This window comes from Gorilla gorilla, chromosome 14 (assembly GCF_029281585.2).
Source record: "Gorilla gorilla gorilla isolate KB3781 chromosome 14, NHGRI_mGorGor1-v2.1_pri, whole genome shotgun sequence".
NCBI lineage: Eukaryota > Metazoa > Chordata > Mammalia > Primates > Hominidae > Gorilla > Gorilla gorilla.
In genome coordinates, this window is record NC_073238.2 from 71,755,591 (window position 1) to 71,769,000 (window position 13,410).

General features: G+C 49.6%; 2 protein-coding genes across 2 annotated transcripts; both read left to right on the top strand.

Annotated features, from left to right (window-relative positions):
- Nucleotides 1-1,638: 1,638 nt before the first annotated feature.
- On the top strand, nucleotides 1,639-3,321 carry LOC134757067 (proline-rich protein 20E-like). The gene is made up of 2 exons (XM_063697660.1): nucleotides 1,639-1,690; nucleotides 2,708-3,321. Exons 1-2 carry the CDS (start codon nucleotides 1,639-1,641, stop codon nucleotides 3,319-3,321), a joined length of 666 nt encoding a protein of 221 aa, XP_063553730.1.
- Nucleotides 3,322-8,173: 4,852 nt separating this feature from the next.
- Nucleotides 8,174-9,856, top strand: LOC129526452 (proline-rich protein 20E-like). Its single transcript, XM_055360628.2, has 2 exons — nucleotides 8,174-8,225; nucleotides 9,243-9,856. The coding sequence occupies exons 1-2, from the start codon at nucleotides 8,174-8,176 to the stop codon at nucleotides 9,854-9,856; spliced, it is 666 nt and encodes a 221-aa protein (XP_055216603.2).
- Nucleotides 9,857-13,410: the final 3,554 nt, after the last annotated feature.

The following is a 13,410-nucleotide window of genomic DNA, read 5'->3' on the forward strand; positions in this document are numbered from 1 at the left end:
GTGGCGCTCACCTGTAGTCCAGCTACTCCGGAGGCTGAGACAGCAGAATCACTTGAACTGATTCTCCTATCTCAGCCCCCCAAGTAGCCGCAGCGAGCCGAGATGGCACCACTGCACTCCAGCCTGGGCTACAGAGCGAGAACCCGTCTCTGTAAAAAAACGAGGATGCAAACCGACCAAATAACCCACTGTGGGATCCCCTCCAGTGTCCTGCTGTGTTTCCTGCTGTCTTCCTCCACCCGTGTGTGCACCCACAGCAATAAAAGCCAGTGGTGTGGGTCTCACACGCATCTCCAGCCCCATCGCCATCGCGCTCAGCTCCACTCTTTTTACAAAAGGCCACTTGACATCCTCCCCTGGCAGTTCAAAAGCTCCTTCAACCAGATGTGCGCAAGCCAAGCTCCGCCACTTCCCACTCAGAGCAGGTTCTCGGTCCACCTCCGCCTGAACGAACGGGCGGGCTACCAAGGCCGCAGTCTCTTCCTCAAGGGCTGTCCACACTGGGTCTCGCTTTCTCTTGGAAATTTCTCTCCCACCAGGGAACTTTCTCCTCCTCTACCTCCCTCGGTCTCAGTCTAACAGCACCCTGCGCCCAACCCCGAGGGCTGCAATAGCCTTCTTGCCTCTCCTGACTTATTCTGTGGACCCTGGGTTGGCGCTCCTTCACAGCCAGGCTGGTCGTTTCTGAAATGTTAACCCACTGCCGGACACCGTTCCACGGTTTTCTGCTGCCTTGGAACAAGACCAGCTCCTGCGCGGACCCTGCCTCCACGTCGCACCACCTCTGCGCCCGGACTTGGCCTCCCGTCCATTCCCAGAATGTGCCGGGCTCCCTTCCAGTCCGGGCCTCAGCACACTTTCTTCACTCCCCTTCCTCTCTCCCTGCCTCTCCCAGCCCGGTGCAGGTTGACTAATTTCAAATTTTATGTTCCAGATTTCAGCCCAGATATCCCCCCTTTGGATGCTTTCCTTGACCATGCTCAGATCTAAGCTAATCACATCTTCCTGTCAGCCGCTTTCAGGGCACCGCACCTCACTGTGCTGACACTCAAAGCTCATTATGCATTTTCTTCCTCAATGATTAGATTAATCAATCCACCATTGACGTCTAGAAATGGCGGCATCTCAGAAGGGCCCCATTTGACTGGCAGGGGACTGGCCCAATGCGCCTCGCAAGCCCAGCCAGGCCCACCCCAGCCGGCCCCCCTCTGACGACGCCTGTCCCTTACGCGACTGCCTTGCTGCCATATAAGAGGGACCGCGCTCGGCCTCCAGCAGTCGGCTTTCTGCTGGGCTCGGAGCCAGAACCTGCTGCGTGCTCCCTCCAGACTCCCTGGCTGCGGCTGGACTACCTCAGAGCTACAGCGGTGAGGTGAACCTGTGGACACCTCCAACTCCTCGGGCCTCTCTTCGTCGAAGAGTCTCTTAATTTTCAGATCTCCGGAGCCAGCTGTAGGAAGATCAGGTGTGTGTCTGGGAGTCCCGGAGGGGTGGATAGATCTTGGGTGGGTGCAGTTGGGGACAGAATCCTCATTCCCCCAGAAAGGCCACGGCCATCCCCCTGCCTTGTCACCTCTGTCTTCCTAAATCCGTTCTTTCTCCCTTGTTTTTCTCCCCAGCCCCTCCCGCAGATTGCTCATGGAGGAGCCAAGGCCTTCGAAGCGACTTCGCTCCACGGCCCCTAATCAAGGTACATCAAACGCCTGCCACTCTCTTTTTAATTTCGCTTGTTCCCCAGTTCTTCCCCAATTGTTTGAATTCAAACTCAATCAAGCATTCTCTGTTTCACCTTCTCATAGCCTGCCTCAACCTGGGCTGCTTGTTGTAAGTCAGCTCCCAGGTTCCACATCATCTGGGAAATTCCTTTCCCTCTTTCCAACTGTAATCCCATTTCCCAAATCTGAGATTTGCTGTTGTTGTCGCTGTTTTGTTCTGTTTAGTTTGTATTACTGTTTCTCCGTAGCAGAGCGAGTCCTCACGCTACATCTTGATCTATAATAAGCCAGTACTTCCACCTTGTTCTTTCCCGGAGGAGTTGGAATTTTACGGCTATTGCCACATTGTTCTCCAAAACATTTCCCTTCATACACTGAGTGTCCTAAATCTTTTAATCTTGTCTAGTTTGACAGACGCATAACAACAAAGCATCCACTGAAAGGAAATTCTTTAACATCTTGCTTGTCTGAAACATCTTCCTTCTACCCTCCCAGATTCTTTAGTGTAACTTTGGTTGGACACGAAATTTTAGGTGGGAAATTCATTTCCCTTGAAATTTCGAAGACATTTTCTCTTACGTTCTAGACTCAACTGCTGCTTTTGAGATGTCTGATTTGTGAGACATGTGGAATCCTAGCCCTTTCCATGTGACTTTTCCTTTCTCTGTCTCCCGCTCTCTAGAATCTTTTAGAATCTTCTCTTTTCCCTCAGCACTCTGAAATTTTATGGTGAAATGTCTCAGTGACAACATACCTCTAATTCTCTTATATCTCATCCTTCTTTCCATCACTTTAGATTTTTGCTTTGTTCTGTGGGAGATCTTCTCAACTTCCTTCTCCAATTTCCATGGAGAGTTTTGTTTCTTCTCTCACAATTTTAACTTCCAAAATCCCTCTTTCCTCTGAGTATTTATTTTTAAAAGTATCCTATAACTGCTTGATGGGTAAAATTCCTTCTATCTCTCTCTGCTCACGCTCTGCTTCTCTTTTAGCCTCAGGTGGGCCTCCTCCAGAGCCAGGCTGCTGTGTTGCGGACCCTGAAGACTCCGTGGAAGCAGATGGGCCCGCACAGCCAGCCCAACCCGCAAAACCCATCGCTTACGTGACACCCTTCAGATGGCAGACCCCGGCTCGCACAGAGTCACCCCATCCTGCAGAGAGAGGCCGGCGCCGGGGAGGAAGACGGCGGCCAGGGCGAGGCCGTGGCAGAAGGGCTGGGCCCCGCGGGGACGCTGGCCAGAGACAGGGGGCAGAACGCTTGACGGGACCGGACGTACACATCCAACTGGACCACCATGGAGAGCCAGGCCACCAGGGGGAACCGGAAATCACGGAGACCGCAGCCTTCTCTCTTTCTGAAACTGGTCCTCTGCCTGGAACTGTGCAGGGAGGCCCTGGCCCCGACGTGGCGCAACCTGAGCTGGGGTTTCAGGAGCCGCCCACTGCTCCTGGGCCTCAGGCTGTTGCCTGGCAACCCGTGTTGACCCTCTATCCCTGCATCGGGTTTAGGGCTCTGGGTGACTCAGCTGTTTTACAAGTCATTCAAACCCCCCACGGCACCTATGTGCAAGGGATCCCAGTGTTCCTCACCCACATTGCATATTGACCACTGTCTGCCACCCATGTTGTTCCCAGCCTCCCTTTCTTCCACCTGGACGTTCCCCCCAGCCCCAGTTCTGCTCCACTCCTCCCCCGACTGGACCTGAAGCCTGAGCTTCCCCTGAACTTAGAGTACACAACTTACAATATGCAAGCTGCTAAACCCCCTTTCTGTACAAGGCGATTGGAATGGAACTGTCATGTACAGTGAAAGTACACGTCACGTTTTTCAGCCAAGAAAAACCCAACCCAGACAACCTGGAAGAAGTGGGATGCAGCAACGATCAGGAAGCATGGAAATTAGGAAACTGTATTCTTAAGTCCAGAGAAGTACGATTCTGGAAAAAGGATTGATGACCTAGAATGAAAATTCCAGAAGACACTCATATAGACATGTGCGGCATGCGAAAATTCAGAAGGAGCTAGAAGTTACTAAAGTTCTTGTCTAGTGCCTGGAGACGATAGAGTGGCTGAATATAAGAGCAATAAAACTCTAGACTGACACATTTTTAAGTCTCAATGTAGGTACCCTTTGGGAACCACTAAGTGAATTGGAATAGAAGGTAAAATTTCAAACCGATTGAGGACAAAGGGGATCAAAGGACATTTGATGAATCAGGCAAAAGGTGTTGGGGTGGGGGGGGTTAACGGAAACAAGGAGAGTGCGTGACTCACTGGAACCGCTAAATGAGGAATCAGTAATTTGACGGCAGTGTCCTTGGCTTCCTCCTGGCTTCAATGGGAATATTTTAAATGTTTCACCATTAACCAAGTCGTTTGCTGTAACTTTCTCATAGATGTTTAAGTTGAGTTAGTTCCCATCTTTTCAGAGTTTGATAAATGTTGCGTTACGAACTGTTGTATTTTGTATTATATTAAGTGGGCTCTTATTGGCTGGTTTTCACTCCTTTGTAAACGTCCAAATAAAATACAGACAACTTTTTACATCAAAGATTTTTCTCTCGTGTTTTCAATCCTTCTAAATAAACCTTTCTCTTCAGACTTATTTTATAGAACAGCTCTTTTACTAAAATTTCACAAATCGCAAATATAAAATGTGTTTACTAAAAGCAGAAAGGAAGGTAGAGAAAGGTCTCCAGTCTCTGTTCTCCATTCACATCGCATCTTTCCCCATAGTCACACAAGTCTACACCAACAAACGCATACATTAAGAGCATCGTTTGTGGCTCGCTTTCACAAACACATGGCGTGCCATGTGCCAGTGGTCGCGCTGAAGTGACTATAAGGTCCAGGCAGGCAACACAGGTGTGGTCAGGACCAGAGCCTCTGTGGGGTCCGTGCGTCTCCAAACTAGGAACAGGTGACTTCGTATTGAAGCATGGCATGGATCACAATGAGCACTGTGCAGTGGGAGCTGCTTCTTGGCTTGCCATTGGGGTCTGTCGTCCATAAGCCAGAAAGCCCCCTTGCAGTCATCCTACACACATGTGCCACTATCTCCTTGCTGTACATCTGTCTGGAAAGATGCACAGGTTTTACATTACGCGGGGGAGGGTCTGCTGATACGCTACTTCCAGGATATTTCTACCACCAGAATGCTTCATTAAACGTTTGTACGTGGAGTAAGACAGGGTCTCATTCAGTCATCCAGGCTGGAGTGCAGTGGTGCAATCACAGCTCACTGCAGCCTGCACCTCCTCAGCTCAGGTGACCCTCCAACATCAGGTTGCCAAGTAGCTCAGACTGCAGGCAGGCACCGAGACCCCTTGGTAATTCCTCCTGGTTTGTTGATTCATTCATTTACTTATTCATTTTGAAACAGAGTCTCACTCTTTCACCCAGGCTGGAGCGCGGTGGCTTCGGCTCACTGAGAACTCCATTCCCGGGAGTGAAGCGATTCTCATGTCTCGCCCTAATAAAAAGGGAAAAATTAGCCAGGCATGGTGGTGGGCCGCTGTAGTCCCAGCTGCTCAGGAGGCTGAGGCGGGAGAATCCTTTGAACCCAGGAGGCGGAGGTTGCAGTGAGCCCAGATTGAGCCATTGCAGTGATCCGAGATCATGCTGTTGCCCTCCAGCCTGGGTGACAAGAGCAAAACTTTGTCTCATAATGGAAAAAAGAGAGAGAAAAGTCATCCCAGTAAGAAAGATCAAAGTTTGGAAGAGAAACTTCACAGAAGAATCTATGGGTTTGGTCAGTGAGCACACGCAATCCCAATAAGGATGAGAATACGCAAATAAGCGTGGAGCATCCTGTGGTGCCAGGGAGAAAGGAGCCGCCCAAAACCAAACAAAACCAAAAGCCACAGCGATGGGAGGTTGACAAAGGGACATGGAAGCCAACTAAAGGAGCTCCCGGTGGCCAAAGCTGGAAACATTGTGTAACAAAGTAATTAACTAAATAATTACTAATTAAATAGTTAAGTAAAATATTTGACAAAATAATCAGTTCAATTATTGAATAATTCATCCCCTGAAGTATTGGAGTGTAAACCAAAGTATACAATAGGTGTCCATAAGTCCATACTGATATAAATAAGTGATTAAATAAACAAACATGTGGGGAGAATGGGAAAATCCTCCACACAGGAGAACTCCGCAGAGTTTAGGTAGCTATTCCCCTGCAAGGAGATAAAGCATAACTTCCCTTTTATTTAAGTATAGGCTACAGGTAGCGACTTCCAAACAGTACAGTAGAGAAAGAGGTGGGAAAATCACTTTATGGTGGAGAAACGTAATCAACACTGCCCCAGCCAGGTGACCAGGACTAATAGCAGCAGTGATAAGCCGGCTTGATGGTGTGTACTCTAGACAGGATGGGATGGGAGTGGCACTTTCCCGCTGCAATCTTCCTTACAAAAACGTATAATTCCAGTCAGATCATAAGGAATACATCACACGAACTTCAGGAGAGGACATCCCACAATACATCTGATCAGTATGCAAAGTGTCAAGGTCATCAAAAACAAGGCAAGTGTGAGAAACCGTCGCAGCCAAGGGGAACCGTGACGAATTGTACGGTGGTACCCTGGATGGGGTCTTGGGACAGAAAAGGTATGTGAGGCGAAAACATAGCAAAACCTCACTTCAACAAAAAATACAAACCCAAAAAATAATTGGCCCGGCACGGTGGCTTGCGCCTGGGGTCCCAGCTACTCGGGAGGTTGAGCGGGAAGGATGGCTTGAGCTGAGGACTTCCAAACAAGCCTGGGCACATAGCGAAACCTCGCCTCTCCAAAAAATCCCAAAATTATCCCGATGTGGTGGCGCTCACCTGTAGTCCAGCTACTCCGGAGGCTGAGACAGCAGAATCACTTGAACTGATTCTCCTATCTCAGCCCCCCAAGTAGCCGCAGCGAGCCGAGATGGCACCACTGCACTCCAGCCTGGGCTACAGAGCGAGAACCCGTCTCTGTAAAAAAACGAGGATGCAAACCGACCAAATAACCCACTGTGGGATCCCCTCCAGTGTCCTGCTGTGTTTCCTGCTGTCTTCCTCCACCCGTGTGTGCACCCACAGCAATAAAAGCCAGTGGTGTGGGTCTCACACGCATCTCCAGCCCCATCGCCATCGCGCTGAGCTCCACTCTTTTTACAAAAGGCCACTTGACATCCTCCCCTGGCAGTTCAAAAGCTCCTTCAACCAGATGTGCGCAAGCCAAGCTCCGCCACTTCCCACTCAGAGCAGGTTCTCGGTCCACCTCCGCCTGAACGAACGGGCGGGCTACCAAGGCCGCAGTCTCTTCCTCAAGGGCTGTCCACACTGGGTCTCGCTTTCTCTTGGAAATTTCTCTCCCACCAGGGAACTTTCTCCTCCTCTACCTCCCTCGGTCTCAGTCTAACAGCACCCTGCGCCCAACCCCGAGGGCTGCAATAGCCTTCTTGCCTCTCCTGACTTATTCTGTGGACCCTGGGTTGGCGCTCCTTCACAGCCAGGCTGGTCGTTTCTGAAATGTTAACCCACTGCCGGACACCGTTCCACGGTTTTCCGCTGCCTTGGAACAAGACCAGCTCCTGCGCGGACCCTGCCTCCACGTCGCACCACCTCTGCGCCCGGACTTGGCCTCCCGTCCATTCCCAGAATGTGCCGGGCTCCCTTCCAGTCCGGGCCTCAGCACACTTTCTTCACTCCCCTTCCTCTCTCCCTGCCTCTCCCAGCCCGGTGCAGGTTGACTAATTTCAAATTTTATGTTCCAGATTTCAGCCCAGATATCCCCCCTTTGGATGCTTTCCTTGACCATGCTCAGATCTAAGCTAATCACATCTTCCTGTCAGCCGCTTTCAGGGCACCGCACCTCACTGTGCTGACACTCAAAGCTCATTATGCATTTTCTTCCTCAATGATTAGATTAATCAATCCACCATTGACGTCTAGAAATGGCGGCATCTCAGAAGGGCCCCATTTGACTGGCAGGGGACTGGCCCAATGCGCCTCGCAAGCCCAGCCAGGCCCACCCCAGCCGGCCCCCCTCTGACGACGCCTGTCCCTTACGCGACTGCCTTGCTGCCATATAAGAGGGACCGCGCTCGGCCTCCAGCAGTCGGCTTTCTGCTGGGCTCGGAGCCAGAACCTGCTGCGTGCTCCCTCCAGACTCCCTGGCTGCGGCTGGACTACCTCAGAGCTACAGCGGTGAGGTGAACCTGTGGACACCTCCAACTCCTCGGGCCTCTCTTCGTGGAAGAGTCTCTTAATTTTCAGATCTGCGGAGCCAGCTGTAGGAAGATCAGGTGTGTGTCTGGGAGTCCCGGAGGGGTGGATAGATCTTGGGTGGGTGCAGTTGGGGACAGAATCCTCATTCCCCCAGAAAGGCCACGGCCATCCCCCTGCCTTGTCACCTCTGTCTTCCTAAATCCGTTCTTTCTCCCTTGTTTTTCTCCCCAGCCCCTCCCGCAGATTGCTCATGGAGGAGCCAAGGCCTTCGAAGCGACTTCGCTCCACGGCCCCTAATCAAGGTACATCAAACGCCTGCCACTCTCTTTTTAATTTCGCTTGTTCCCCAGTTCTTCCCCAATTGTTTGAATTCAAACTCAATCAAGCATTCTCTGTTTCACCTTCTCATAGCCTGCCTCAACCTGGGCTGCTTGTTGTAAGTCAGCTCCCAGGTTCCACATCATCTGGGAAATTCCTTTCCCTCTTTCCAACTGTAATCCCATTTCCCAAATCTGAGATTTGCTGTTGTTGTCGCTGTTTTGTTCTGTTTAGTTTGTATTACTGTTTCTCCGTAGCAGAGCGAGTCCTCACGCTACATCTTGATCTATAATAAGCCAGTACTTCCACCTTGTTCTTTCCCGGAGGAGTTGGAATTTTACGGCTATTGCCACATTGTTCTCCAAAACATTTCCCTTCATACACTGAGTGTCCTAAATCTTTTAATCTTGTCTAGTTTGACAGACGCATAACAACAAAGCATCCACTGAAAGGAAATTCTTTAACATCTTGCTTGTCTGAAACATCTTCCTTCTACCCTCCCAGATTCTTTAGTGTAACTTTGGTTGGACACGAAATTTTAGGTGGGAAATTCATTTCCCTTGAAATTTCGAAGACATTTTCTCTTACGTTCTAGACTCAACTGCTGCTTTTGAGATGTCTGATTTGTGAGACATGTGGAATCCTAGCCCTTTCCATGTGACTTTTCCTTTCTCTGTCTCCCGCTCTCTAGAATCTTTTAGAATCTTCTCTTTTCCCTCAGCACTCTGAAATTTTATGGTGAAATGTCTCAGTGACAACATACCTCTAATTCTCTTATATCTCATCCTTCTTTCCATCACTTTAGATTTTTGCTTTGTTCTGTGGGAGATCTTCTCAACTTCCTTCTCCAATTTCCATGGAGAGTTTTGTTTCTTCTCTCACAATTTTAACTTCCAAAATCCCTCTTTCCTCTGAGTATTTATTTTTAAAAGTATCCTATAACTGCTTGATGGGTAAAATTCCTTCTATCTCTCTCTGCTCACGCTCTGCTTCTCTTTTAGCCTCAGGTGGGCCTCCTCCAGAGCCAGGCTGCTGTGTTGCGGACCCTGAAGACTCCGTGGAAGCAGATGGGCCCGCACAGCCAGCCCAACCCGCAAAACCCATCGCTTACGTGACACCCTTCAGATGGCAGACCCCGGCTCGCACAGAGTCACCCCATCCTGCAGAGAGAGGCCGGCGCCGGGGAGGAAGACGGCGGCCAGGGCGAGGCCGTGGCAGAAGGGCTGGGCCCCGCGGGGACGCTGGCCAGAGACAGGGGGCAGAACGCTTGACGGGACCGGACGTACACATCCAACTGGACCACCATGGAGAGCCAGGCCACCAGGGGGAACCGGAAATCACGGAGACCGCAGCCTTCTCTCTTTCTGAAACTGGTCCTCTGCCTGGAACTGTGCAGGGAGGCCCTGGCCCCGACGTGGCGCAACCTGAGCTGGGGTTTCAGGAGCCGCCCACTGCTCCTGGGCCTCAGGCTGTTGCCTGGCAACCCGTGTTGACCCTCTATCCCTGCATCGGGTTTAGGGCTCTGGGTGACTCAGCTGTTTTACAAGTCATTCAAACCCCCCACGGCACCTATGTGCAAGGGGTCCCAGTGTTCCTCACCCACATTGCATATTGACCACTGTCTGCCACCCACGTTGTTCCCAGCCTCCCTTTCTTCCACCTGGACGTTCCCCCCAGCCCCAGTTCTGCTCCACTCCTCCCCCGACTGGACCTGAAGCCTGAGCTTCCCCTGAACTTAGAGTACACAACTTACAATATGCAAGCTGCTAAACCCCCTTTCTGTACAAGGCGATTGGAATGGAACTGTCATGTACAGTGAAAGTACACGTCACGTTTTTCAGCCAAGAAAAACCCAACCCAGACAACCTGGAAGAAGTGGGATGCAGCAACGATCAGGAAGCATGGAAATTAGGAAACTGTATTCTTAAGTCCAGAGAAGTACGATTCTGGAAAAAGGATTGATGACCTAGAATGAAAATTCCAGAAGACACTCATATAGACATGTGCGGCATGCGAAAATTCAGAAGGAGCTAGAAGTTACTAAAGTTCTTGTCTAGTGCCTGGAGACGATAGAGTGGCTGAATATAAGAGCAATAAAACTCTAGACTGACACATTTTTAAGTCTCAATGTAGGTACCCTTTGGGAACCACTAAGTGAATTGGAATAGAAGGTAAAATTTCAAACCGATTGAGGACAAAGGGGATCAAAGGACATTTGATGAATCAGGCAAAAGGTGTTGGGGTGGGGGGGGTTAACGGAAACAAGGAGAGTGCGTGACTCACTGGAACCGCTAAATGAGGAATCAGTAATTTGACGGCAGTGTCCTTGGCTTCCTCCTGGCTTCAATGGGAATATTTTAAATGTTTCACCATTAACCAAGTCGTTTGCTGTAACTTTCTCATAGATGTTTAAGTTGAGTTAGTTCCCATCTTTTCAGAGTTTGATAAATGTTGCGTTACGAACTGTTGTATTTTGTATTATATTAAGTGGGCTCTTATTGGCTGGTTTTCACTCCTTTGTAAACGTCCAAATAAAATACAGACAACTTTTTACATCAAAGATTTTTCTCTCGTGTTTTCAATCCTTCTAAATAAACCTTTCTCTTCAGACTTATTTTATAGAACAGCTCTTTTACTAAAATTTCACAAATCGCAAATATAAAATGTGTTTACTAAAAGCAGAAAGGAAGGTAGAGAAAGGTCTCCAGTCTCTGTTCTCCATTCACATCGCATCTTTCCCCATAGTCACACAAGTCTACACCAACAAACGCATACATTAAGAGCATCGTTTGTGGCTCGCTTTCACAAACACATGGCGTGCCATGTGCCAGGGGTCGCGCTGAAGTGACTATAAGGTCCAGGCAGGCAACACAGGTGTGGTCAGGACCAGAGCCTCTGTGGGGTCCGTGCGTCTCCAAACTAGGAACAGGTGACTTCGTATTGAAGCATGGCATGGATCACAATGAGCACTGTGCAGTGGGAGCTGCTTCTTGGCTTGCCATTGGGGTCTGTCGTCCATAAGCCAGAAAGCCCCCTTGCAGTCATCCTACACACATGTGCCACTATCTCCTTGCTGTACATCTGTCTGGAAAGATGCACAGGTTTTACATTACGCGGGGGAGGGTCTGCTGATACGCTACTTCCAGGATATTTCTACCACCAGAATGCTTCATTAAACGTTTGTACGTGGAGTAAGACAGGGTCTCATTCAGTCATCCAGGCTGGAGTGCAGTGGTGCAATCACAGCTCACTGCAGCCTGCACCTCCTCAGCTCAGGTGACCCTCCAACATCAGGTTGCCAAGTAGCTCAGACTGCAGGCAGGCACCGAGACCCCTTGGTAATTCCTCCTGGTTTGTTGATTCATTCGTTTATTTATGCATTTTGAAACAGAGTCTCACTCTTTCACCCAGGCTGGAGCGCGGTGGCTTCGGCTCACTGAGAACTCCATTCCCGGGAGTGAAGCGATTCTCATGTCTCGCCCTAATAAAAAGGGAAAAATTAGCCAGGCATGGTGGTGGGCCGCTGTAGTCCCAGCTGCTCAGGAGGCTGAGGCGGGAGAATCCTTTGAACCCAGGAGGCGGAGGTTGCAGTGAGCCCAGATTGAGCCATTGCAGTGATCCGAGATCATGCTGTTGCCCTCCAGCCTGGGTGACAAGAGCAAAACTTTGTCTCATAATGGAAAAAAGAGAGAGAAAAGTCATCCCAGTAAGAAAGATCAAAGTTTGGAAGAGAAACTTCACAGAAGAATCTATGGGTTTGGTCAGTGAGCACACGCAATCCCAATAAGGATGAGAATACGCAAATAAGCGTGGAGCATCCTGTGGTGCCAGGGAGAAAGGAGCCGCCCAAAACCAAACAAAACCAAAAGCCACAGCGATGGGAGGTTGACAAAGGGACATGGAAGCCAACTAAAGGAGCTCCCGGTGGCCAAAGCTGGAAACATTGTGTAACAAAGTAATTAACTAAATAATTACTAATTAAATAGTTAAGTAAAATATTTGACAAAATAATCAGTTCAATTATTGAATAATTCATCCCCTGAAGTATTGGAGTGTAAACCAAAGTATACAATAGGTGTCCATAAGTCCATACTGATATAAATAAGTGATTAAATAAACAAACATGTGGGGAGAATGGGAAAATCCTCCACACAGGAGAACTCCGCAGAGTTTAGGTAGCTATTCCCCTGCAAGGAGATAAAGCATAACTTCCCTTTTATTTAAGTATAGGCTACAGGTAGCGACTTCCAAACAGTACAGTAGAGAAAGAGGTGGGAAAATCACTTTATGGTGGAGAAACGTAATCAACACTGCCCCAGCCAGGTGACCAGGACTAATAGCAGCAGTGATAAGCCGGCTTGATGGTGTGTACTCTAGACAGGATGGGATGGGAGTGGCACTTTCCCGCTGCAATCTTCCTTACAAAAACGTATAATTCCAGTCAGATCATAAGGAATACATCACACGAACTTCAGGAGAGGACATCCCACAATACATCTGATCAGTATGCAAAGTGTCAAGGTCATCAAAAACAAGGCAAGTGTGAGAAACCGTCGCAGCCAAGGGGAACCGTGACGAATTGTACGGTGGTACCCTGGATGGGGTCTTGGGACACAAAAGGTATGTGAGGCGAAAACATAGCAAAACCTCACTTCAACAAAAAATACAAACCCAAAAAATAATTGGCCCGGCACGGTGGCTTGCGCCTGGGGTCCCAGCTACTCGGGAGGTTGAGCGGGAAGGATGGCTTGAGCTGAGGACTTCCAAACAAGCCTGGGCACATAGCGAAACCTCGCCTCTCCAAAAAATCCCAAAATTATCCCGATGTGGTGGCGCTCACCTGTAGTCCAGCTACTCCGGAGGCTGAGACAGCAGAATCACTTGAACTGATTCTCCTATCTCAGCCCCCCAAGTAGCCGCAGCGAGCCGAGATGGCACCACTGCACTCCAGCCTGGGCTACAGAGCGAGAACCCGTCTCTGTAAAAAAACGAGGATGCAAACCGACCAAATAACCCACTGTGGGATCCCCTCCAGTGTCCTGCTGTGTTTCCTGCTGTCTTCCTCCACCCGTGTGTGCACCCACAGCAATAAAAGCCAGTGGTGTGGGTCTCACACGCATCTCCAGCCCCATCGCCATCGCGCTGAGCTCCACTCTTTTTACAAAAGGC